Here is a 27,344-nt window from a genome sequence, read left to right as displayed (position 1 = left end):
GGAGGGCGACAGAGGGCCAACAGGCAGGGGAGTGCGGTTCAGTGCCTGGCTTTCTCCAATCTATCCCACATTACTGGCTGTCAATAAGCAGGAGAGCAACAGAGTCATTCTCGCTGAACTTGACTGAACTCGAGTGAACCTGAAATCTCATTAAGTGAGGGAGAGAGCAAAAAAAATGACTGATCGTTGGTCAAGAACCAAGGGTGAGGTTTTGTATCTGTGCTTTGCCAGGGATGCCAAACATTCCCAGTCAATATGATTTAATTACAAAGCAACAATATTAACTTTCTCCACCAGCAGCCTCCTCTGCACTCCCTGCTCAATAGACTTTATTACCGCTTAAATGATATGTAATCACAGCTGATTAAGACCCTGCTCTAGATCATCAGTGAAAACAGTGAATAAGCACATCGCCACACTTGCTGTCTGTGACGGCAAAGTGCAGCGAAAGCAGCTCTGGGTGGGTGGGTGGGCGCGCTGCGGCGGTTCTCTGTCCTCCATCAGTCCACTTGCCCGCAGGCGGCAGGCAGGCGGTGAATGGGAAACTAATCCATCCCTTTAATGCAAGGGCATTACAGCTGCCCGTCACTTCCTAATTGGCTAATGGTGAGATTAGGGTGGCTACAATAGGCCGTGCTGACACTGTCTTGGCCAGTCATAACAGAGGGTTTAGGGTGAAAAGGGCAAGTCCTGCCCTGTACGTCCGGCCTGGGCTATTGTCCACCGCACTGGGCTGTTATAACAACACAAAAAGGGATGGTGTACACTGCTGGCGGCTATGAGCTAGCTGATCCTGTCTCTGACCACCAACCCCTGCTCACCCTGGCTATAATATTCTATTAAAGCTGCATGACTTTAAAACATGACCAGGTCTGATGCACCTGAACCTGAGCAGCTTCTGTCAGAAGTCTAACATAAATCCAAGCGTATGAGTTAGAGAAGGATTTTCAAACTTCCAACACCACTGAGGTTGTGTAGAAGAGGCTGCAGCTGAGGAGCCGAATTAAATTGCTGTTTCTCAGTGCGTTTGAAATTTGTCTGGAGTAGAAGATGAAAAGAAAGAAGCCGGAGGATGGAATCAGAAGAGTCGAGACTTCAGCAAAGATGGTGCAGCAGATAGATGAACAGACTCTTGTCCTTTCCTGCAGTCTGTCACCTCACTGTGGCTGCTAACTGCACTACATATTTTCTCATACGCCACAGAAAACAGAACACAACAATTCATTCAGGACGAGCTCTCAATGAACGGCTAACAAGGCCTGTATTTTACTGTGTGTGAGTGTGTACTTTAAACCTGAGGGAAGAAGATGGCCGCATTAATTTAATGATGCCAACAAGCTGCTTAGTGTTTATGCCCACCCCAAGCTACAGCAATAATAGTAAAATATGTGTGATGCTCTTGTTGTTTTATTAAAATAAGTAAACATAAGTTGTCAGAACATCAGGGAAAACTGAGCTCTGCTAAACGCTAACTCAGTGAAACCAGTTTACCAGGATTTCTTGCTAAAAACCCACGTTGCTATAAAAGTATGATTTTTCTTTGGCACGAACTAATTAATGAACCTGTCGGTCACACATGAAAGGCAACAGCCAAAGCATCTCACAACTGTTCAGAGCTGAGCACAGCACCAACACCAGCACTTGAACAAGCTCAACAAGTGACAATCCTAACAAGGGGATGTTCGGCCAGCGTTTTGTTTACCATGTTCGCCATCTTAGTTTGCCGTGTTAGCATGCTGACGTTTACTTAGCCTGATAGGAACATTGTTAGTTTTGCAGGTCGTAAACCAAAGAACTGGACAAAGTAAAATCTTGAACTCATCGTGGTAGAGGAACCAGCAGCAGGTCAAATTGGTCCTGAATATGTGAAGCAAATTTTAAAGGCAGTTGTCAAGACTTTTCACTGAAAACCACAAACGTGAACCTCACGGTGGCGCTGGAGGAGAAGTCAAGAAATCACCGAAGTCAGTGGGGGGGCTTTATCCTGATGCAATTAACACCCATGCAGTTAAAAAATCCTCTTTTTAATGAGTATTTCTTGGTGCCTACTTGTATTCAAATCAGGTGCTGTTTTGAGCAAAGTCAGCTGTTCCGCGTTGTGAGAAAGCGGCGATGGCATCACGTCTGTCCAAACCTCAGGACGGGACGTGATGACCTGAGAGAGACGAGGCACATTCTGTCCCATCTCCTCTCTCACGTTATTCATTTTCTGCCTAAAATGCCACATAAAACACTTTCCTTCCAAGCCTGTGAAAGAGAACTTACATCATATCCCTCCTTACTGAGCACGCCATCATGTCCTTTATTTTCTGCCTCTGTGTCTGTATTTAGTAAAAGGACATTATTACAGTTTACATTCAGCATGGAACCAATACATGAGGGACAACAGTTGTTTCACTTCACTGTGTTATGTAACTGTATGGAAATGATTAGCTTGGATGCTTATGGTATAATCATTCCCTCAGGGTCTTTACACACGCTCTGTCTCCCTGTCATGAATACACAGTGGAGTCTCTTTCTCAAGAGGCCAAGGTTCCTGCTTTTCACAAATTGTTTGTATCCGTGTTGCCGACATTTATCACAGGTTTATAGTGTTTGTTCTGCGCACGTGCAAATGTGAAGACCACAGAGGTCGTGGATTTAATAAAGTGAGTTTTATTAACATATGCATAGCTCAGAGCTGCGTTAATGTAATCTGTAGGAGCACTAGTCCCAGCGTGAAACCACTACAGGCGTGTGAGCTGCGACCGGAGCAGCCGGCGATGGTGCTTGGCCTCACAAGAGAAGTTGGACTTGTGGCCTGTGGTTGTGGAGTTGAACGTGACTCGAGGACCTACTGGAGAAGAGAGGAGTAGGCTGTGGGCCACTAGAGCCTCAGCCCACGCGACAACTTAAGCTGCTCTCTCATCCATTACACGTGCTGCCTCTTCTCATACATCCCTCGCCCCTCCACGCTCCCCTCCCACCGCCGCCACCACAGTCTCAATAGCTATTACCAGTGCTCCCCTTTTTTCTCTCCTCGTGCTGCTTCTCCGTCTTCTTTACCCACAAATACTTCTTACACAGATGCAATAAGGAACAAATGTCCCGTTATTCATCGGCTCACAATTCGCTGCCATGATGTGTTTGCTTTGCGCTGTTGTCTGTGGAGACTGTTGGAGGCTGCAGTAAAGTCTACAGGCAGATTTATACTTCTGCTCAATAGTGCGCGGCAGTTCTGCTGTAGCTGCCTCCAGCACAGGAATTGATTCAGAGTTCGGTGTCAGATTTCATGTTGATAGCACTTCAGCTGTGTGTCATGCATTGTGCCATATCATGTTTTAATTATACAGTATAGCCTGAAGTGATTGTGTTTACATATTTGGTGTTGATGAGAAAATTGGCCTTGTCTATATACTCTCTAAAAACAAGAGTATTGCCCTGCAGTCATGAGTAGCTGACATAATCATAAGAGAGTAGAGTTATTTAAAAAAATAACAGAAGCATATTTGTATTTCAGGCTTTTAAGTTTACTTTAAAACTGTCATCAGGAGTAAAAACAGCAGAGAAACTTCCACAAGAAGTGAGAAAGTCCCAGGATTCAATTTAATGTTTCAGTGTTTTTGTGCATCCTCAAGCCCCAGTGTTCAGGTCAAAGTGACACCTTCATCAATCACCGGGTGCAGGAAAACAGAGTTTGAGCTGCTGCTCTGTTTGTTGTTCAGCCGTGACAAGTTTGATTTCGTTTTTATAAATCACCGCAATCATATGCCTGTACTGACACAAATATGCTTCCTCTTCAGAAATCCTAGTGCAGAATATAAGACAATGTGTACAAGTCAAGTGCAGTGCGTGTGTGTGTGTGTGTGTGTGTGTGTGTGTGTGTGTACCAGCTCTTGTCGTCTGAATTTCATCCAGAACATGCATGTGTGCTTTCCTGTGAGTCCCGAGTGCAAACGCATGTCATTTTAATCCAGTGTAAGAAACAGCAGACCTTGCCACTGGCAATGCAGACAGCTATTTACACAGGTAACTAATGAATGTAAATACACGTCCATATAATAGAGGCTACAGCAGAAAAATATCTGTTATAAATAGTAACAAAAATTGGATTTGATAGGATAAAAACCATTTTAGGGACTGAAAACGTTTCCGTAACATTTGGAGCATTTGATGCTGTTATGTGTTGATGTTTGATCTTACTAAGAGTTTGAACGCACTTGGAATTTATTAGCTTGAAATTGCTAACATGCCTTTTTTTTGGAGTAACTATCCTTACATGATCCAAATATCTCTAAGAAATCACATTTGCATTCTTGAATGTTTACATCAGTTTATTTCCAGTGTTATTGATAATGAGATGATTATTAAGCCTTTCTCCAACTGTCTTGACAGTTTCTTCGCTGTCAACAATCTTTGCGGGAGAAACAGTTCTCACACTCTCTGTGGTCTCTATATACAGGACGCAGCTGCTTTAGACTGAGTGTGGTTACTTTTCTGAGGAGGGGGTCACTGAGCTCCAGCATCCATGGCTTCTCCAGATCTTCCCCACACACAGTTGTAAATCCATCTTAATAAAGGTGGAGCGCTGGCTAAAAGCAAACCAGAGCTGCAGCTAATTGTTTTGTATTATTTTGTTTCGCTGTACGATATCATCAGTGCTTTTCTTTGTTTTGTTTTTGCTGTTATTGTTTTCCGTCTCTTCTCAGACTGCACATCACAATCAATGCATTTCAGTTTCGTATTTTACTCTACTGTCACAGTTTTATGATAATGAAAACTGACACTGTAATTACACTGTACATGTAAAAACAGCTATAAACAGCACTTCAGTCTCATGCTCTTGTATTGAAGCAATGTTAAATTGCGTCGTCCCGATTAAATAAATAAATAAGTAAACTAAAATTTAAATAAATAAATACTGAATGTGATCCAGGTGGTTTATCTAGTGAGATCCACCATTGTTACTTTATTCCTCAGCGTTTTCCTGTCTCACAAACTAAACAGGGACCTTTAGATTTCTTTAGCGAGAGATGATTTTTGGCCCAAATCCAGAAACACACCTGAGGGGAATCCAGGCTCCCATAGGCTGTGACAGAATGATGGACGCACTATTTAACCTTAATGGGTTTCCCAATTTCCAGTAATCAAGGCATTGTAAATAATGATAATGTACCTCCCTAAAAATATCCAGCATCATCACACCTGAACCTCAGAGAAAACGCTGCAGTTTGAGACGGGCTGATTTGCTCTATAGGATCATGACCCACATACAAAGGAGTGAAAATCCAGAGGCACTGTGGTTGCCTCCTTTTGGATATTGTCACCAGAGAGAAGTCCCCACCACCAGAAGATGCTGCTAAATATAGTTCTGCGACATCAAAGGTCCTCTTTAAAACGTGTGTGTGTGTGCATGTGTGTGTGTGCTGTTCAGTCAGTCGCTCTGCCTGTGAGGGAGGCTAATCTGACGGGTACACAAGCCCCCATGCAGACAGACACAATCAAGAAACTCTCCAGTGGAGGCGCGACACAAAACGCACACACTGACACATCCGCTCTCACAGTCTTTCCAGCAAATAACAGCGTTCCCTGCTGCTCATTTGCTTTTTGGAAGCTCTTACAAATCCCCCCCCCCCCCCCCCCCCCCCCCCCCCCCACGTCAGCAGGTTGCAGTTGGATGTTTGAGCTCTGAAGGTTGTCGACTGTAAAAAGTTCTGCACGGTGGTCGGCACACACTTTGTTCCGTGTGATAGCCGTGTTTGACAATTTGATTGCCGGAGAAAGAAAATGACTGAATTGTGTGTAAACAAAAAGCAGAGTGCAACTGCTGCAGTTCCCATCAGATGAGCTGAACAGAGAGGCCTTTTGTGGGTTTAGTTTCTCCATTTAAGGGCCAGTTAATCAGCACATTAAGAAGACAACACTGGAAAGTCTTGGCAAGCAGCTTAATACCCTCATTTGGATTCATTTGCTATTCATGACATTGTTTGATGCTGTCTGGAGTTATATATATATTTGGACTAGAGTGGTGATTAAAGATGATTTGTTGTTCACCCAAAAAGAAAGTTCATTTATATGAAAAGGATTTTTTTTTTCATTTTCTTTTTTATTAATTTCGATTATCATTTGATTCCTTTATTTGATAGCGACAAAAGAGAAATAAGGGGAGAGAAAGACGGGGAATGGCAAACAATGAAGGTGTCCAGCTCAATGAAAACTTTACGGTTCATGGTCAGTGCCTTAACCCACAGGCGACTATTCAAAACTGTTGATTGGAAAAGGATTCTTCTCTTTACGAACTGTGTTTTCAGATAAACTGCAAATCTCTGACAGAGAGTTTTGATTCAGGACGTGTTGCTGTTCATCTGAAAAGTTCTAAACAATACTTTTCTTGAGCAGATGAACATAAATGTCTTCTGGTCCAGTGATGTGGTTTCAGATTTCTATAGACATGGGTCTACCTGGATGAACCCCTTCAGATATTTGATGCTGAGGAATCACGCTTCAGTTAAGATGCAGATGAGCATCTGTGAGATCATATGCAGAAAAGGATGTCATGGGTAGGGCTGGGTGATATGATGTCAAACCAATATCACGGGTATTTCAGTCTCTTTTTTTTGAGCCATACACCCTTCGTATTCAGCAACGGGATTGTGCTCCAAATTGGTGTTCTTACCTTTGGTCCATATCCAGCTTGCATTCACCTCTGTCTGCAAGTCGCGACTGATGCGATTCAATCAGGAGGCGAGGGGGGTGTCTGCGTCATCCTTTCCAAAAGTCTCAGTTTCTGCCCGTCCAGACTGCAACGCAACCCAGTTTCAGTTTTCAAGCCAAAACGGGTCCTGCAGCTTTTCCAAAAGTCTTTGTTTTAGGGGCTTGAAAACTCCAGAGGAGTGGACGCGAGGCGTAACGTAGCAACAATGATGCGTTAATGTATCAGTGTAGATGTCACCTGAGGCTCAGTGTTTACGCTCGTGTCTCCAGCTTTGTTAGTTGGACGGGGCGGAGGCACGCGGCTGAACATGAAGTAGTACTTTTTTAAGGAGATTAAGTTGGAGAGAGGTTCTAAATGTTGGTTTTTCGGTTAATTGTCCAGCCTTCATTGGACAATTAACTGGCTTAACCATTGGCTGCTTCAAGCAAGTGAAATGGTACGTTCACTTCCTGTCAGGAAGTGGGTTTAAAAGTATAAAGGAAGAGTAAAGCAATCATCGACAGACTCACTTATAGGGACTTATTTTTGAAGCAAAACGAGGAAAACGAATGATTTCATCCTCTCTGCTCTTAAGTGTTCCAGTTTTCTCCCAGTGGGTCGTCTTAAGATCAGCTCATTTCACTGGCGAGTTCTGTTTGTGTAGTTAGAAGTGTGATAATCTGAAACCTCTTACTCTCGGCTCTCTCTGTCCCACGACTACACAACACAGAAACTTTCACAGGCATTTTGTGTGCAGTGATGCAGGATTGATGTCAGATTGGCCTTTAAAAAGTCAAATCACACCGCGCCACCTGCCAGAGGTGATCACTGGCACAGGGGTTCCCCTGCTAACATTAAAACGCACAGATGGATGCTTTATATGCCTTGGTGAGGGTCTAACAAGTGCGTTTTACGTGCTCCTCTTTTTTAGCGTGAACAACCCTCGCTCAGATGTGAAAACCCATTCAGCACCTCGGGGGCAGAGCGGCTGCGTGTTATCACAGCCGGGATCAGTTTTAACAACTCTAATTAGCACACGATGATGGGGTAGTGTTTAGGAAGTCATTTGTACCTCGGTTTAACATCATAAACACATTGTTGTAGCAACCTGAGGACAGACGATTGTCGTGTCAGTGACATAAAATGCTGCTGTTACAGGGTAAAAATATATTTTTTTGTGTTGCAGTCAGCTGGCTCCTGTCAGGGAGTCCTCCACACTGCTGTCAGCTCCATGCAGATTGACTTGATTTCTCCTCTTCGTGTCCAAATTGCATCACTTAGCTCCTGAAATGATAACCCCCCCCAAAAAACCCCCCATCCTCCACCACACACAGAAAGCACACTGCTCAAGTATTCAGCCTCAGTTGTGCAAGAAGGAAAAGGACAAAAAAGAATAAAGAGGGCACTTAATGAACAGAGCCGGTCAGGGTCAGTGCGTTTCAGCTCTGGTTTTGTTCTGATCTTCCTCTAAAACACTGACAGAGATTACCGAGCCTCCTCTCACTCAGCAGCGAGTGGGCGTCCGTGGCTCTGACGAATCTTAACTCCTCTCCTTTATCTCCTGCAGGCACAACTAGGCAGCCCAAGGAAGGAGAGGTCCCAGGGGTGGATTATAATTTCGTGACCGTTGACCGGTTTATGGAATTGGAGAAAAGTGGAGCCCTGCTAGAGAGTGGAACGTATGAAGGTAAGGATTTAGTTGAAGTCACGCTTAACAACGCGTGTGATTGTGGTCATCCCTCTTTGTGATATTTCTACATTTCTTTAATGGAATTCAAGTGTCGGTACGGAGCTCCTTCTTTTTTTTCTCTCTGTGTGAGTGACAGCAGTTTGAATGAATGCTGAGACGGAGCTCATCGCCACACACACACACACACACACACGCACACACACACACACACACACACACACTTAGACAAGTATGCCATCCATCCATCTTTTGGCTCTGCAGAGACAAGAGTGTCATCAGTCATGAAGGACAGTGAAAGGAATCTTCTGTAAATTCTGAATGAAGAGACGCCAGCACACACACAGACACACACACACACACACACACACACACGCACACACACACACATATACATCCATGCAGTACCTTGATGCTGGCTCTCTCTTGGCTCTCGGCCCTCGAGTGTGAGCTGCAGTGGCTGCTCAGCTGCCTAATCAAAACAAACAGACTCTCTCTATCCTCTCTCTCCTGTGGTCAGACAGGCCTGAGGCTTGGATTTTAAAACTGCAGCTCCTGCTTTGCCCGGACACCCCCCAACTCTCAGGAGACCCCAGTCGTTATATAGATAATACATAGCAGCTAACTGCTAACTTTCTCCTCTCCCACCTGACTCTGGTCTCTGTCGGTGGGGGAAAAAAAAAAAGAAAAATTGCAGATGGCCAATTTAACGGTCGGTTGCCAGAAGCAATGTTAGATCCTTTCGCCGATGCCGATGGGAGCTGCTGTCCTCGGGGGAGAGGGAGACGGAGTTTCTTCTGCTCGGTCGCTCGGCCATCGTTCAGCGTTTTATATATTTTAATCATTTAATGGCCAATTAGATGTGGAAGAAGAAGAGATGTGGCGAAATTTAAATGGAAGGCTGTAGTGAGGATAAGCTAGCTGTTAGAGCAGCAGAGGTTCAGTTCCTGCTACAAGTCACAATGAACTCCTCACTTCTCACTGTTAGCAGAGGCCTGAAATACAGTTTAAGACTTAATTGATTCATAAAGCGAAGAACTGCCTGTTTATGATTTTTTTTTTTAGCTGTAGACTTTCTCCGCAGATGGAGAAGGGTAAACTAATCACTCTCCTCCCCCTTGAATCTGTCAGTGCTGCAGGTCAACTGGCTGTTAGTTACAGTGTTTGTGTTGACAAGTTGTGAACATTTTAATTTGGAAAAATAAAAACATTATTTGCAAGCTCAATTTAACACCAAAATAAGGTCTCTTCTTTGTCTAGCCTATTTCTCCTCGACATAACTGAGCTCAATTTAACGTCAATATAAGGTTTTGACCATTTTTACGTATTTGTTAATCTCAACTCCTCAGAATTAGCCTTGTTGCATTTCAGCCCAAGTACAACATAAGTTCAACTTGAGACTCTTTTTTTTCTATCACTGCTCTGATCTTTACTTGTCTGGAATAATCAGCTCTTAAGGCAACAGTAAGATCCCAAAGAAAACTTGTGTGTTTCTCCTGTTGTTCTCAGACTGGACAGAATCGATTTCTTAGATCTTGATCTGTTCTTCTGCTCCTTATTTCTCCTAAAGGGGGTTTAGGAGAAACAGGTCAGAATTCAGTAATCTCCAAATAAGAGCTGACTTATTTCTGTAAGAGAAAGAAAAGAAAATTTTCCTCTGGGGGGAGGGAGGGCACATGAAATTATCACATGGGCCGGACCTGCCCTCTGGGTCAGGAGTTTGAGACTAAAACTTCAGCTGCCATTGCAATAGAAAATTAGAAAGTCAGAACAAAACAGAACCAAACACAGCACCATAGTTAAATTCATATGTTACTAATCATCAAACCTTTACAAAGCAACATCTTTGCCTGCAGAAAGCAACACAGTGTGAAGCTTGGTGATTGGATGTTTTGTTGTTTTTTGTTCCTATGCACAATGGGGAGCAGTGTTGACTCTGCTTTGAAATATACTGTAATTTTCCTTATTGTCAGTATCAGCTTCAAATGTGGGTCAGGTTCTTATTGTCTATGCAGGAAAATGTAAAGGACTTTCACATCCTGAACCTCTGTAAAACCAGCAAACAAAACATGCTCTGACGTGGATTTTGAAAGTCTTGTCTTGTCCAGGAATTAGTTCAGGGAATTGGTTAATTGAGGCTTTCATTTCTCTTCCTTGAGACGATGGTATCAGCATGTAGGCGAGATTCTAGTCTGAGATCAGTGCGGCCGTCTGATGCGACAGCAGTTCCACCACTTAGTCAAACTTCAAAGTTCAGGTTTGTGTGATGCTGCAGGTTATTTAAGTTCACACGAGGAGCGTGCTTTCTTCTCAGAGGCGAATCTCCAGCTCGTTAAGGCTCCAGGATTTGTGTCTGTGGTTCGGGGGGGGGGTTCTAATCCCGACAGTCCGCCTAATCTTTTTACAGCTACTCTCCTCCATTTTTCATCGCAGCCCTCATGTTGCCCAGAATGTGAACATGATTTTTCAATAGGTCTCCACAACGTGGAGGAAGAAGACACCAACTTAGGTTTTTTTTTTAAATCTCTTTGGCCATTCCTCTTGTTCCAGTGCAGGAGTTTGTCTCTAATGCTGGAGCCTGGTGCATTAAAATAATCTCTGTGGCTTTTCACCCACGTCGTCTTCTAATGTGTGTTCGTTCAGCCGGGGACACTGGAGTGGAGCTGAGGAGCTATAAGATAATCTAACAGCAAACCTTATGTGAACCGCTCCAGACCTGTGGCCGATGTCCATATCTGTGCCATGGCTGCAACCACAAAGATCTTCATCTGTCTCTCAAGCTCGGGTTTAAAAAAGCCTCCGAGGCGATTGGTGTCTGATCTTTTTTAAGAAAAAATCTCTCAGACATAGGACCAACATGATTTGACAACTCACTCCTGAGTTTGCTGTTGTTACATGAAAAGCTTCTCCGAAATGTCAGATTTCAGAAGTTAAAAATAACAGTCCAATGTTCAACTTGACAACAACCCGAACCCTTTTGCAGTTATTTCACTTGGCTTTGAAGATTTTTTGTTACAAGTCATGTAACCTTTCAATTTGAAGGATTGGTTCACCCCTAAATCACAAACTGCCACTTAATCCCACGCAGATCTAGGCCCTTCCAGACCTGGCATGAACATACGTCCTCAGTGATCTGATCACAAGTGGTCAGCTCAAGTACGTCAGTTCACACCCGGCACTCAAGTGCATCTCAACATGAGTCTGGAGTGAAAACTTGTGATCAGATCTCACATACCTATGCACTGTTGTTAGCTAATAGCTAATCCAACAGACGGGTCTGTGTACAATGAAATAAGGTTTTAGCCCACTCCTAGTTCGCACTATTAAAAGAACGTAGCAACTTGGCTGCGGTTACTCCTGATCTTAGAGCATGTGATCAGATCACCTGAGACAGATGCTAACACCAGGTCTGACAGGGTCCAGAATCAGTTTTATTTGGTCCAGTTTTGAGGTATCCACTGCTGAGATTTCTGATGCCACTGCAATGCAAGAGATGTGAATAGATTTTTTTTTTTGTTGTGAAAAATGACATTTAAAAAGTCCAACACTTATTGCACACATTTAAATTTTTAATCATTTTCTACCTTTGGACCAGATAAGTCCCTGAAAGAAAATCTTGCCAGTGACCCTTAAAATAAAAATAAAAAATTCTAATCCCTTAAACAAGAAGTTATGAGGTTTTCACAGTGACTGATGGAGGCTGACGGAGGGACTTGGCTGCTGCCGGCAGACAAACTGAAAGACAGTGAAAATATGTGATCAACATAGAAAACCAGAGAAGGGGTGCTGAGTCAGAGCCAAGTGAAAAACTGCACTTCCCAGAGGTGGGTAGTTGGCTCTGACCAGAGACTGAAACTTAGAGAGAGATATGGTGATTATTCAGTCCGAGCCATGCAGAAATGCACAGTCGTGCAGTGTGCCAGGGAAATCCGGGCACGGTCTGATAAGTGACTGATGTGCAGATAAAAAGATGGACGAGTTTAGCAACAACAATATCCCCCCAAAAAAGCGAGTGAGATTGGTTCAGGATGAGGTGTGTGCTTGTGAAACTGTTTTTGTGTGTTGCTCTTATAACTCGTAATATTGTGAGACACGATGCGATGTTAAGACCATAGCTTGTGCGTTCACGGATCAGCTGGTTTCGACAAGGAGCAGGATGTCAGGTGCACAGGAGACCTCATCCTCCCAGTGGAGGCTGCACTGGTGTCTTTAAACTCACTGTTCCCACATCTCTCATCCTACATTAGCATTATGAGCATTGAGTTTATCTTTATCGCTGTGTTTTCCTTTATTAAACTTTAACAGAAGTGTAGATTTTATTCAGAAATCTTTATATACTGATTGTGCTGGCTGGAGGTTGTACTCAGCCACAGGGCTGCTTTGAGTTAAAGGCTAACAGCAGTATGCTAACGTGCTAATATTAAGCAAGTTTAATGTTTACCATGTTCACCATCTTAGTTTAGTGATACAAACTACAGCTCAGGATAATAAGAATGTCATTAGTTTTGTTGGTATTTGTCATGAACAAAATAATAATTAAATGGTCTAATGGTGATGACAAAAGATCAACAAAAGGATTAAGGTTGGGACCTTTAATATCTGTTGCAAATTTCATGGAAATCCACCCCATTAATGGCCAAGTAGTTGTCAATACTTCATTTGAAACCAAAAATCTGCACCTCTTTGTGCCCCTTAAGAAAAAGTCAGGGGATCAACATAATCATCAAGATTCAGTCCTCTGGGGACCATGAATTTCTGCATAAAATTCTTCCAATAGTTTTTTAGATATTCAAGCCTGGGCCACACCGGTGGGCTGACAGACCAGCATCATCATGCCTACAGCCATGCCGCTAGCACAGCTTAAAGTACAAGGTATAAGTATTCATGGCGTATAAAAACAATGGTGTCCCATCTCTTCCTCCTCTCTGCTCCAGATAACTTTTACGGCACCCCGAAGCCTCCGGCCGAGCCCAGCGCTCTGCAGCTAAATGTAACGGACCAGCTGCTGCCGGGCGCCAGACCCAGCTCTGAGGGCAAGAGGAAACGTAACAAGTCGGTCAGCAACATGGAGAAAGCCAGCATCGAGCCCCCTGAGGAGGAGGAGGAGGAGAGACCCGTCGTCAACGGCAACGGCGTTGCTGTCACACCAGGTCAGCCCCGACAACAACCTCCACAGACACAATGGCAGAGGTCGCTTGAGCTGGAAGCCTCGTTGTGAGAGCTGGGTTTGAGGTCACCGTCGGGGTCAGGCTGATCTGCAGCAGATGATGGTTTTGTTTAAGTCATAGCAACAGTCTCTTCAAGGATGGTTGCTTAGCAACAGAGACAATAACAGATTGCTTTTACGTGGATATCATGGAAAATTATTTTATGGCAGATAATCACTTTTAATTGGTTACATCGATATTTTTTTATACAAAATGAATGACCTGATATGTACACTGTCAATTATATTCACTCTCACAGTCGGAGGTTTTCTCTGCAGTCCAAACTGGTGTTTATTAAGTATTAGTGCTGTTGCTCTGTAGAATTTGATATAATTTATTAGGTATCATTACTAAGCAGTGTGTCAGCCCAGATAGCCTCAGGGCATACACACACACACACACAAGACAACAACAACAGGAGCCTGCAGGCTCTCAAAGATCAACAAAGACATTTTTTAAGTGTTTTCTCTCACTGAGAATCAGCCCTGTCCAAACCAGCTTAATGTTTTCTCTAAATCCTGAAAACAGGCAGAAGTGACAGCTAACATAGCAGGAAACAAGGCCAAACCTCTTAAGACTGTTCTTATTCATGAACTAGTGCACAAAGATGTTTCTCTATTTTTGCCTTCAGCAGCTAAGAAACTAAGAAACATCTGAACATGCAACACAACAATTTCAAATATGCACATATATTCAAATACTCATACACATGCTTACACACACACAAACCCTTTTGAAGGCATCCCATGGTCACATGAAAGGACCATCATAAAAGAGGCATTATGAGTTTGATTTTTGTGATTCCAAATCCAAAACCATGCTTGAGTCCTGTGACTTTCTAAGCTGGTTTTATGGCCTCAGGATAGGCGAGTTTCTCACAGCACAGCTCCAGACTCAACAGCACGAAAACTTCACTTACTGATCCCAGTTAGTGCCTGCAGTTACCTTCATACACTGTTGACTGTTTTTTGGACATTTGTACAACCTTTAAGGAACTGTGCTGCTTTGAGAAAGAAGGTCTGGTAAGAGGATGAGGTTTTGGTTTTCCTATCACCAGGAGCTCAAACAAGGTAGGATTCTTAATTTGAGAGAGAAATACAAAAACTCTTCAGATGACAGATTGCTTCCTATAGAAAAATGATGTTTTCTTAACATCTTTAATTGCTTTACAGGATAGGAGGAAAGAAAAAAAAGACACATTTCTACGGTAAATGCAAGAAATGAAAAAGTAAGCTATGTTTTAAATGTAAAAATAAAATGTCAGCTTTAGATGATTATATAACAGTAATGAACCATTGTGTACGTTATACAACATGTTTCACAATGTTTACAAAGTGTTTTTACAGGATAAAAGTAATAATTAATTTAATTCTAGGAAATCAGATAAGAATAAGTGGAACATACTAAGTAATTAAAGTAATTAAATAAAAGTATTTAAAAGGCACAAGAAAAATAAATTACATGAAGCCCAGTTAATAACATTTTTGTGGGTTATTTAACTTTTGTGTTCTTTTGACATCAGGATTACCTCCGCATTGTTTGGGAGCCCACTGCTGTGTGTGAAAAATAGTAATAATAATTACAAAATCAGTATTTTTTTATTTAAATTCATTTCCTATCTTTATGACTGTATTAAAACCAAATATGTAAAAAAAATGGTAAAAAAGTATTAAGGCTTCACTGTGCCACAAATTAAGACTTGTGGCACAGTCAAATCAAGAACATTTGATGAAGCTGACGCTACACAAAGGTTTAACTCCTTGTTAGACGTCAAAGAACAAACTGTTATAAAACACCACTAATGTAAATTTTAACAGACTTATTTGGGATTTGGGAGGCAGGTGGTTCGTAAAAGTAAAACACCAATCACAGATAAAGAGCATGTGAAAATCCATTTTATTAAACAATTTTTTTTTTTAACAATTGGAGTCCTCAAGCAGCAGTGATTTTCATACAAGTGGAAAAAGTCATGACGTATCAAGGTGATAAAACAAGGTTAAGTATGTTTTTGAGCTGGAGGTCTCCAGGAGCCCAATCAGACCCCCTCAGGTACCTTATTCACAAGTCCTCATGGTCCTAAAGGCAAAGACACAATCACTGCAAATCACTGAACTTTATTTTTAGAAGAACTAATGGGAATTTATCTAGGGATGTTACACTATGGTCGGGAGTTTAAAGTATCCAGGAACCATCCCGGCGTATATTTGAGATCCACGTCTTCTCTTAATGACGCAGATGACTGATGAAAATACAGAGACGGGAAACATTTTGGACTGATGTTGATCGGGCGGCGTTGAGACACTCGATAGGTCCAGGCTCTGCCCAGTAAACCATGTTGGATGTTAAAGTGGGCTGCTGCCCTCAGCTCAGGGGGAGTTTTGTCTGTGCAGACAGGCAGAGTGTGGGCTGACCAGGAGAGCTGAAGGGGAATCAATAGAGCACAGCAGGCTCTGTGATCTAAGCAGATAGCTGCCTAGCTCTTTCCCTCCCATAGATTATCTCTCAATCCCCTGCTCTCATTTGTCCCCTCTCCACTTCCCTCCACCGGCTCTCTCCTCTGGGAAGTGCACACACTTGCGATTTCTTTCTCTTGTCTTCCATACACACCATTTTTCTCACTCTTTAACACATTTACACACTGCCACAAGTCAAACTGGGGCATCACAGCCTGCTTCAGTCTCTAATGTTTCCTCTGCTTTATTCGTCTTTCTGTCTCGTTAACCTCAATCATTCCCTTTCTTCCCTTCACCTCGCTCCTCTTTTTCCTGACTCACTGCTCGCCCTCACCTTTTTCTAATCACTTTCCTTTTTTTTTTGCCTGCCTCCACCCCTAGCCTGGGTCTCAATCAATCTCTTCCCCCAGCCTCCTGCGTCTCTTTTTCCTCGCTTCACCTCCCCTGTCTTTGACTCTCCTCGCCCCCCTCACCTCCCTGAGCGCTAATGTCGTGCCTGACTCTTCTTACCCTCTTGTCACCTCAGAGTCGAGCGAGCATGAGGACAAGAGCACAGACGCTTCGGGGGACATCGCCCCGCAGAACAACCCAGCAGAGGCTACCGCTGAAGCGCACAAAGATGACGGACAGTCCCCAAAGACCACAGTACCCAAACCGGAGGAGAACGACGAGCTAGGGCCCCTGCCAGACAACTGGGAGATGGCTTACACAGAGAAAGGAGAGGTCTACTTCATAGAGTAAGTGTTCGTTCACGTTCAGACATTTGTGTCTCTCACATGAATTCACCAAAATGAATGTTGAAATACAGATTTGGTTGACTACAGATTTTAAAGGTGTCATCCACGCTACTACATTTTAGTTTTAGTTTAAGTTTAGTTTTGAACTTCTGCCAAGTTTTCGCCTGCTGTCCACATTTCTCTGTTTTTAAGCACCTAAACGGAGACTTTTGGAAAATGCTGCTAGACCTGTTTTAGTTTGAAAACTTGTGTTATAATCTGGACAAGCAGAAAAGGAGACCTTTAGAATCAATGACGTGGACAGCCACAGTCGCTCTCTCATTGGCTCTCATGAGCCTCAACTACCAGTGGTGAAAGCAACATGAAAAACAAATCACAAGATTTACTGACCTTGTTGTCTTTGCTAGCAGCTGTTGTGCATCTGTCTTTGCTGCTCCTCATTCGTAGTATTTTCTGCAGCTAATCAATTGCAGAGCAGACAGTCTGCTTCCTGTTTACACCGGCTGGTGCACACCCTGTGTATCTGGATGGTCATGCATGTATACGTTTTCAGGTGTGATGGTATGGACGCAGATCATTCAGTTGTTACTGAAATTCACTTACTGTACTGTCTCAGTCTTGTCTGAAATTAAAGCATAAAACAAACAATAAAAACATTTCTAATTAAAATAACTTAAAGGATTGTGGATCTTAAATCTTACAGCTCGTATCTCTCTCTGCAGATTGTCACATTTTTATTGACTTTAATAGAAGACGTCTAACTCTGTGACTGTCACTGTACATCTTGACTCTAAGACGGTTGCTTATCATCCAGACGGTTGTGTTTTCATCATTCCTACAGTAACTTCTGTATCGAGCGCCTGAGTGGCCACGTTAGGGCTGCGTTATATCGAAATGTACTTCTGTGAATTCCCCTCTGTACATACACTAACTCACACAGGGACCATAATTGATGCTCGGTGGTTTAATGAGGTTTAGAGAAATACCTGGCTGCACAGAGCTCTGTTATACAAGCTCTAAGTTTAATTCATTGGAGCTGTTAGCTTTTTACAGCTGCAGTAAAACCACAGAGGTGAGTCTTCATTACATCAGAGTGATGGAGTTGCTGTGTGTGTTTTTCTAGTGTTGTGGAGGGAATCGAATGTGCATGCATGTGTTCAATACCATCAACTCATGAGAGGAAATTATTTTCTATTACAAAAGTTTTTTTTATTGCATCATTTAATCATTTCAGTCATTAGGTGAAATTTCTCCACAGCATCCAGTGAACCCCGGCGCGCTCGAACGCATCATCAGCTGCCAGAAGCTGCACAGCAACACCAGACTAAGGAATGAGGTGGTGCTGTCACGCAGCCAGGCACATGTTGCCTCTTCATGTCTATTAGCCACAGAGGCAGACTTTTAATTCCCTCCACTGCAGACGAATCACCATATGTCTCCTCCCCCAAACAGAGAAACCTCATGCTCCCCCATCCATCAAGCGCAGTACACAGCTAATGCAGTTAGCCCACTGAATTTGCAGCTTCAAGTGTTTTTTTTGTTGTTTTTTTTTCTAGGTGTAAGTGATGCCGTGCCAAAGTGATAGCGGTTGCCAGGAGGACGCTTGCCTTTGATTGGCCTCCATACGGGATCAGTTCGTTTACCTGCAGCCCTTGTAGTGAGGCAGCTGAGGAGAGGAAGAGAAGAAGGCAGAGTGATAGTGATTAAAAATAGTAAAGACTGAAAAAAGAGAAGGTGAGAGGGAGGGCATGAAAGAGGGAGAAGTAGTAGATTTTCGTACTATAAATAGTAACAGAAGGCAGCAGAGGACAGGAGAGAAGAGTGAAAGGCACAGGAGGAAGAGAGGAAAACAGAATGAGGGTTGATGGAAAGACTCAAAAGCAGAGCCGAAGAGAATTTACCTTACCTTGAACTGCACTTTATTTGGCTCAGTGTTTGGCGGGCACCTTAATCTCTCACTTTTATCTGCGTCTGCTCTCACTATCTTCTGCTCAGTCGTCTGTTTTTAGCTCCAGGAAAGGCAACGATGGACGGTTGAACATTTCTGTCCAGGCTGAAGTGTCTCAACAACAATTCGACGGACTGCCTTGAAATTATTTTAAAATATTCATGGAAATCACACAATCCTAATGCATCTACATTAATCACGTGACAGTGAGATGATGGTTTTGTTTTGTATCTGCAGGATGACTAAAAAAGCAACTCAACAACTTAATAAGGTGATAATGTGTCAATGTTCTTCTGCCCCAAGTGGCCAACAAATGGATGAATGCAGCTGTTTTTGACCACAGACTGTTGTTGTTGGCGTCCATCATCCCTGCATCTTCTGCACTGTCTGCGTCTGATGTCAAGTTGCAGACAAAAAAATTTCCTTCGGGGAAAACAAAGAGGTTGAAAGTATTGAAACGAATGAAGACATGAGGAGACCTCCTCGCAGCGCCCTCTTTTACTGTAGGCGCTCTGCACACCTCCCCTCTCGCCTCCATCATGAAGGGAGGCCATTGTGGCTCCAGAGCTTCAGACGAGCTGTGGAGATGCATCGAGTTTCTCTGGCACATCATCATATCTGATCTAGATCCAGCTCTGTGTCTGAGGCTGTGGATCAATCTGCCAAGCCCACAGCTGTTCCCCTCCATCACTCCCTCACCCTCCTCCCCTCCCTCCCCACCCCACTCCCTCTCCTCTATCCTTTTCTGTCACTTGTCCTCCCCTCCTCCCCTGCCTGCTAATGAGAGACAGTAAGCAAATTAAAAGTATTGATTGCCATTTTGTTAACCAAAAGCGCTTTCCCCCCCCCCTGCACCTTTTTAGAGGCAGAAGCACAAGGGAGCCTCATCTTTCCTCCTCTGAAATCATTGCCCAGCTGAATTAAGAATCCACCAACCTCCTTCTCTCTTTCTGCCAAGTCTCCTCGCTCTCGCCTTCTATCACACTCCCTCTCACTCTCGCTCTCTCTCTTCTCTGTCGTCTCTTCACAGCCACAACACCAAGACAACATCGTGGCTGGACCCGAGGCTAGCCAAGAAGGCAAAGCCGCCGGAGGAATGCAAAGAGGATGGTGAGTGCTGCGTCTCTATCTTCTGTTTTCTCCTCCACTTTTTCTGCTTCTCACGTTCACTCGTTTTAATTACCTAAGTTGCCAACAGCATTTATTATTTATTAAGATACAGGGCTTGCCTGTTGATCTAAGGAGAAGCATAGAGAGACGATTTCATCCCAGACTTCACGTCACTGAAAGAGCATTTAGTGATTTTTTTTTTAAATTGTGTATGCCAGTGTAGGATTTCTATTTATAAGGAGTTACATGGTGGCAACGTTTGTATGTGTGTCAGCCCCGGCTGCTGTGAATAGGAAGTCTCGTGATGTGTGCTTAAAAGCCCAGGTCCACAGGGACTGGAGGTTACAAAGACTTCTGTATTCTCAACTGAGAGAGCTGTGGAGTGTCCTTCACCCGCCCACACACACACAGCAAAAAGAAAGGAGAGGAATGAATGTCAATGCAGCAGGCGTTTTATAGACGAGCATACATATATACGAGCGTGTCATCTATCTCTTTCGGCCTCGCCCTCCCTCCCAACTTCCCCATCCGTCTCTCCTTTATGTGTGCAAGAGGAGATTTATCGTCCGAGTTATAGACAGAGAGGTAGTGGAGCTGAGGAGAAGAGCTGGAGTTGGAGATGGACACAGACAACAAATGAGAAATGACTGTCACTTTTTTCTTTAAGTGTATGTCTGTGTGTGCATGTTCGTATATGGTCATGGTTGGGAGGGTGGGGGTGGGGGTGGGTGGGGTGTTTGTCCGTATATTCCTGGTAAATGCATAACCACAAGGATAGAATTTCTCTAAAAATACATCCAGCACTCAGACACGTACGCATGCAGACAGGGAGACAGACAAACAAGTGCACTCTTGGGTCAAACTGTGTTTTCAATTTCACTCTGTGGATTTGTTTTCACCTGCTTGTGTGCCAGTTGTGTGGGACGATAGGACAGCGTGGTGAGTAGGGCTGCAGCAAATACTGTTTGTATTATTAATTAATCTGTGTAGATACTTTTTATGACTTGTTAGTGTGGTGGAAATCTGGTGAACTGAGGAGAAAAAGGAGTTCAGATGTATTTATTGTAAGCTTGGCACCAAGGAGAAAATTATGAGCAGCACAAAGTCAGCATGTCAGTCAGAGTAGTGCCACACCAAGTCCCTAAACATGCCTTGTCTCACAGTGGGTATACTGCACCTTACTTATAAGGCTAAACTTTATTCTAATGTGTGAAGATCCTATTGAACACCAAAATCCACTTTTTCACATGCTCTGACCTTATTAATATTATATGTGTCCTCACTTTCCCCCACTGAGCTAATCCTTGACCAGAACTGTGTTTGAGCAGTATTCTCTAAGCTGTTTCCCTGCATCCTTATCTGTAAGACCTTCGTACCCTAGCTATAGGCGATAAAGATGGCTCCATCTAGACACCAACAGTCATAACAGAAGCTAAACTTTGAACCATCGTATGACAATGTGAAGGTTGTTATGACCTGGACTCTTGGAGTGTGAGTAAGGCCTTCAAAATAAGGTGAACACTAGAAGTTAGGCCTGGAAAATGTGACAGAACATTAAAAAAAAATGTCCATCACAAGTTTCCAGGCTGAAAGGTGATGCCTTCAAACTGTTTATATAATCTGACCAACAGTCCATAACCAGAAATGACTCAATTTCCAATTCAAAACAAACTTAGTCCATCACTTTGGGTCAGACTGAAATAGCTCACCAACCATTAGATGGTTTGCCATAAAATTTTGTGCAGACAGACAATGAATCCTAATGACTTTCCCCTGACTTTTCCTGTCCTGCTGATATTATTATAAGATATTTTATACAGATATTATCTTCAGGATGAATTGTAATAACTTTAAACATCACGTGACTTCATATCTAGAACCATCATCAAGTGAAAATTTAATTTGTCCATTACTAATGATATCAGGTGTAGTTAGTGCTAATTAGAATTGTTAACATGCTAATGCACTAAACTACAATAGTGACCAGGGTTGACACTGAACCTGTGAAACATCAACACGTTAGCATTGTCACTCAGAGCATGTTAGCATGATTGTTGTTAGCATTTAGCCAAGCTCAACTAAGTACAGCCTGATAGAGCTGCTAGCATGGCTGAAGACTCTTGACCATTAAATGACTAATCATTGCTATAAGATGTATCTAAACCAGCAGAAAAAGACTTAAATACTTTGGTCTGGATGAAATAAATGTTTAGAGATGCTGAGTCCAGGAAGGCGCAGTGAGAGAGGGAGGAATGGTGCCTGCTCTGAAAACATTTGCACTGTGTGTGCTGGCATTAAACATGGGGATTGCTTTTTAACGCCTTGCCCATTTTATCCTTTCTACAGAATTACCATCTTGATCCTGCATTTCTCACACTCACAAGATTTCCTGTATATTTCCTGTATTTCCTGTATAGTCGCTGAACGTCCCCTTCCCCTCTCAATCTTTGCATTAAAGATCTCCAAGATGATGAGATGACACAGGGACAAAGACAGAGATGCCTGTGAGGAGTTCGTCAAAATGTGATTGTGCTTTTACCTCCGGCGCTTCTAATCTCATTTATCCACTTAGGACGGCCACAAGAGGAGATGTGCTGGTGTTTGTGAGGACTGTTATTGATCTCGTTGGGCGACTCATCCGGTTAGTTAATCCCAGCTGAGGGGATCGTGGTGCAATGTGGGGGTGGCTGCAGGTCTGTAAAGGGGTAGATGCATTTTGATTGTTGTGCCAAATATTGTGATGGCATGGCCGAGTTGGACCAAGATCATGACAGTCTGTTGACATTTAGGGGATAAAATTGTCATATTGTTAATTGTTATGCTGTACAGTGTGAGATGTTCGAGAATTCAAATTATTTCCTTCTTAACCCACTCGCTGCCTTTTTTTACGCCTCCTCGCCAGTGACAGCCGCAGCCAGAGGCCTTATGTTTTCAGGTTGTACGTCCGTCCGTTTGTATTTGCATGTACGTTTGTTCCATTCTTGTGAGCGCAATATCTCAGTAACGCCTTAACGGAACTTCTGCAAATTTGACACAAACATTCATTTGGACTCAAGGGTAAAGTGCTTCGATTTTGGTGGTCAAAGGTCAAAGGTCAAGGTTGCAGTGACCTCGCAAAACACCATTTTGGTCTTGCGAGCGCGATATTTCAGTAACGCCTTGAAGGATTTTCTTCAAATTTGTCAGAATTGTCCACGTGGACTCAAAGATGGACTTTTTGGTGATCAAAGGTCAAAATTCAAGGTCATGGATTATTGCCATGAACTTGGACTCAAGGATGAACTGAATTTGGTGGTCAAAGGTCAAGGTCATTGTGAACACACAAGACACATTTTTGGCTGTAACAAATGAATTCATACATTAATTATGACACAATTTAACTCAAATATCTGTAAGAAGAAAATGAAGTGATGACGTTTTATATCCAAATGGTCAAAGGTCAACTTCACTGTGACATCATAATGTTCTACAAAACAACTCTGGCCTCTGTGAAACATTGAAAGTCAGGAAGGGGAGATTGTGACCATATTTCCTGCAACTTGGCTGGTTGGCAGAGGCATACAACTGCGAGGCAGTAATTCTAATTTTGTTGGGGTTTTTTTTGCCTGTTTTGTGCAAATCATTATTATTGCATAAATTAACAAGGTAAACTGCTGTTTCTTGTTGTTACATTCGTTTTATCGTAGAGATTCATGGATTTGTCAGCATCATAACCACTAATACTGCATTCTAGCTGTCCTTGAGTGTGTTGTGTGTATTTGCTCAGGATTTTCTTCTTTTTTACTGTCAGGACTAAAAGATCTGTGTTTATCAGGGGAAATGGTAAATAAAATCTAGGTGCCTGGTGTTTTTAGGTTCCAGAAACTTTTTGTTGTTTCCAGTTTAAGGGGTTTGTGTAAGCAGCCATATGAGAAGAGTGTTGTTCACTCCAAACATCTACAGCCTGGTGGCACCGGCAGCCCCTGGGAGCTGAGCTCAGTTAGGGAGAGAAAAGCTGCCTCTGTAAATTTGATATTGATTGGGAGAAAAGGTAGTGGTGTGTGTGTGTGTGTGTGTGTGTGTGTGTGTGTGTGTGTGTGTGTGTGTGTGTGTGTGTGTTAGTGTGTGTGTGTGTGTGTGTCTGCCCACGTTTGGACCTGAACCATGCTCCGATAAGCGCTAACAGGATCGCAGGGTGGAAGCTGTGAGCTGTGACGGGACAACAGGCTGAGAGGCAGAGGAAGATGAGGACAGTATTAAGTGGGACTATATGTGTATGAACACACACACACACACACACACAGACACACACACACAGTAAACAGAAGAAGAAGTCTGTAGATCATTGACTTAAGGAAAAGTGGCAATACCAGAAAGTAAAGTTACTTAATGATAAGTCATGTACTCAAAATTGTACTTGAATTTACCTGAAACTCAATGATAATCTTTTATTACAACTTGGGTCTTATTTTATTTACAAGTCCACTTCTATCTGCTAATTGAGATTGAGGTTGTGAACAAGCCAACACTTAATTCCCACTATCTAAAGTACTTTTTAATTGGAGCTAAAACTGGAAGTGAGAGCACCCAAAGTGTTGGCAACACTCTCTCATTACAGGGAAAAGCTGTGCACTGTAGGTTCTGTCATCACTGGCATCGAGAAGGCATCAGCAAACCTTTATTTTCATGTATAAGGCCTTCATATCTAAGTGGCAATTTTAGTAAAGTTCAGGGTGAATCAGGGCACCAGGATACAGTTTGGGTTCATTTTAAATGCTCCTCAGACCAGCTCTGAACTCAGGCTTTTGGATTCTGTTACTGGAATGAACTGCTGCTGCAGTCGAGGACACACATTCCACTGAGGGACTTACTGATATTTCCAGTAATATTAGGGAAATTGTGTGATGACTGCTTTGTTTGACTGTTGTCTTGTTAATCATGATGTTACATCTCTTGCACAATAAACAAAGCCTCACTATCTAGCTGCAACTTACAATAAATCAAAGTTGAACTGCTTATAAACTGGAGTCAATTTAAGTGATAGAAATGATGGATCACGTTACAAAAAAAGAGACCCAAGCTGTATTTACTGTAGTGAGTTGAGCTGGAGCTGGTTTTACTTACTTTATTTACTGTTTGGTGGCCTACGTAAATAAAAATATCATCAGCAGAATGTACTTAATGCTGAATAATGGCACCTGTAAGTGTTGCACTGTTATATATTATATGATTCATTATTAATTATTGCTGAGGCATTAATGTGTAACTGCCGTTTTACTGTTGTGGTAAAGCTAATTTTTACTACTTCATATACTGTGGGTAGTTGAATCTTTAGCAGAGCATGAGATTTAATCAGCTGATCATGTGTTGTGTTTAATGTCTTCATCTCTAAAGTAACTGCGTGACAGATCAATGTCGTGGAGTAAAAACTTTGATATATTTCCCTCTGAAATGTGGCGGAGCTGACTTATAGAATAGCATTAAAAAAAAAAAAAAAAGAAAAACTTACTTATACTTGAGTAAATGTTTTCACCGCTGGTAAAGACAGCTTGTTCCCTCTTATGTTTAAAGTCAGCTGCAACACATACAACCAGATCCTGTCAAAATGTGCAGGGAAATGTGTGTTTCGCTTTAGCGCGTTGATTCCCGCTTCTTCAAAGAGGCGTCGGCTCCAGTGAAGACTGAGCAGTTGACATCACAGGCGCCTTGTACTTACATAACTCGCTCTGTATTTCTCTCCTTCTCTGTCTGTCTTTCTCACCTCCTCTCTCTACCTCCGTATCCATCTCCGTCCCCCTCCCTCCCACTCACACTCCCTCCTGTCCTGCTGTCTCCTCTTTTTGTTTTGGTAGACGAAAAGAACTAGGACAGGCTCTTTACAGAACCTCGCCGTTTGCTTTAAACACTCACCTCTTAAAGTTTTTTTTTTCTGTCCTGCCAAATATTTGTTGGCTGGGTAAAAAAAAAAGAAAAGGAAGCCGAGGGGTCCCGTTGTTGGCGCATATGATTCTTAACTTATTCAGCCTGCGTTCCGCCTCAGGTGTGCCAACGCAGGTATCGCGAGAATCCCCCTGACAAGTGAATTAAAAAGCTGACAAAACTGTAAGATGTTGTTTGTCACTATTTCAACATGTTTCATCAGGTGACAGAGTCTCATCCAGAGAGAGTGAGCACATACAACACCGGGTGTACAGTACATGAATATAGACACATAGGGGGGATTATAATGTCGATGATGCTCAGGTTTGAAGGAGGGTAATCGTATTAAAGCGCTTCTTTGTCTTTCACCGCTGCGGATCCCAGCAGGCGCCACTCGTCTACACACAGAGGGCAGCAAATCTAGACATTGTGTCACATTCTGGTCACGTGACGAGCTTCACGGGCAAAGAGACAAAGTTCTTATCGTCTCTCGCAGGAGAGCCCACACTCCCCCTTTTTTTTCTCTCCTCTCTCCTGGGGAAATGGCATGACTGGTGTTTTATTCATTTTTATTTTATTTTCTTCTCACGTCCCGTGTTGGATGCTCTTCCGGCCTGGGAAATGTCATCTCTCCTGCTCGCCCTGCTGTCCTCTCAGTGGGACCGAACAGGTAGATTTTTGTGGGACGCAGGAAGTTTTTTTTTTTTTATAGGGGAGCATTCAGTCCCACAGGTGAGTTATTACAGACGGAGAGACGCAGCGTCCTCCCTCACCTCTACACTCCTGCAGCAGGAGTTGGGGGGGGCAGGTGTAGCTGTCTGCGGCATGATTGATAGGTGTATTTTGAGAACATCCCCAGCAGAGCATGCCTGAGGCCTGGAGATTGGAAGGAGAATTCAAAAGACTCTGTGGCAGGTGTGTGTGTGACATGTGGCTGGTGAATTAGCTGTCTGTGTGTGTGTGTGTGTGTGTGTGTGTGTGTGTGTGTGTGTGTGTGTGTCTCAAAGTAAGTGAGCTGATACACTAAATACACCTGGGTAATAAATCAATGTAGTATCAATATTGTGATCTTTAACTTAATTGTGATGTTTGAGTTTGAGTTACAGGATCAATCTGGTGATTTTCTATATTTTCTACTTATATAATAGTATTGTCTGCGTATCCAAAGCCTGATATGGTTTATTCCTCTGTGTGTGTTCTCCAGAAAACTATTTAAAACACACAAATGAGCACCTTGTGATATGATATTACTTCTCTATGATGAACAGGGGCACTGCAGTTTATTTTGAATTAATCCCACATTCACCATCCCGCTGCTGGAAATAGTCACTAGAGCACCAACTGTGTATTAATCCACAGCTAAAAAATTGTTCCTAACTAGTTCATTATTTATTCCTGTTTGAGTAACACTTGCTACAAATTTCAGCTCCCAACTGTTTTAGGAAATTACTCAGCCTTTATTTAAAAAAAAAAAAATTAAAAAAAAAAAAAAAAAATATATATATATATATATATATATATATACATATTCGTGACATGTTTATAAAGCTTAGGGTGAAAAAGTTTTGAAAAACAGGCTAAACATTGTCAGCTTTGTATTTTTTGTCATGTCATTTGTTGATAATAATAAG

General features: G+C 42.7%; 1 protein-coding gene and 1 long non-coding RNA gene across 14 annotated transcripts in view; one reads left to right on the top strand and one right to left on the bottom strand.

Moving 5' to 3' along the window:
- The window catches only part of magi2a (membrane associated guanylate kinase, WW and PDZ domain containing 2a), a 216,082-nt gene that overhangs the window by 127,684 nt on the left and 61,054 nt on the right, over positions 1–27,344 (top strand). For all 13 annotated transcript variants that reach the window (XM_071502617.1, XM_071502619.1, XM_071502618.1 and 10 more), the window contains exons 3-6: positions 8,241–8,360; positions 13,295–13,510; positions 16,547–16,757; positions 19,736–19,815. In XM_071502617.1, coding sequence (XP_071358718.1) covers positions 8,241–8,360; positions 13,295–13,510; positions 16,547–16,757; positions 19,736–19,815 — 627 coding nt within the window. The remainder of the gene's footprint in view (positions 1–8,240; positions 8,361–13,294; positions 13,511–16,546; positions 16,758–19,735; positions 19,816–27,344) is intronic.
- LOC139635369 (uncharacterized) lies at positions 15,015–19,727 on the bottom strand. The gene is made up of 3 exons (XR_011694187.1): positions 18,664–19,727; positions 17,148–18,423; positions 15,015–15,643 (listed from the first exon to the last, which is right to left on the bottom strand). It is a non-coding gene; the product is annotated as an uncharacterized lncRNA (long non-coding RNA).

The sequence above is a fragment of the Trachinotus anak genome, unplaced genomic scaffold (assembly GCF_046630095.1).
Source record: "Trachinotus anak isolate AG129_WGS33_773 ecotype Australia unplaced genomic scaffold, CSIRO_AGI_Tana_v1 ptg000018l, whole genome shotgun sequence".
NCBI classification, from domain to species: domain Eukaryota; kingdom Metazoa; phylum Chordata; class Actinopteri; order Carangiformes; family Carangidae; genus Trachinotus; species Trachinotus anak.
Note: the sequence above shows the minus strand (reverse complement) of the source record. Positions and strands in the feature narration are given on the sequence as shown.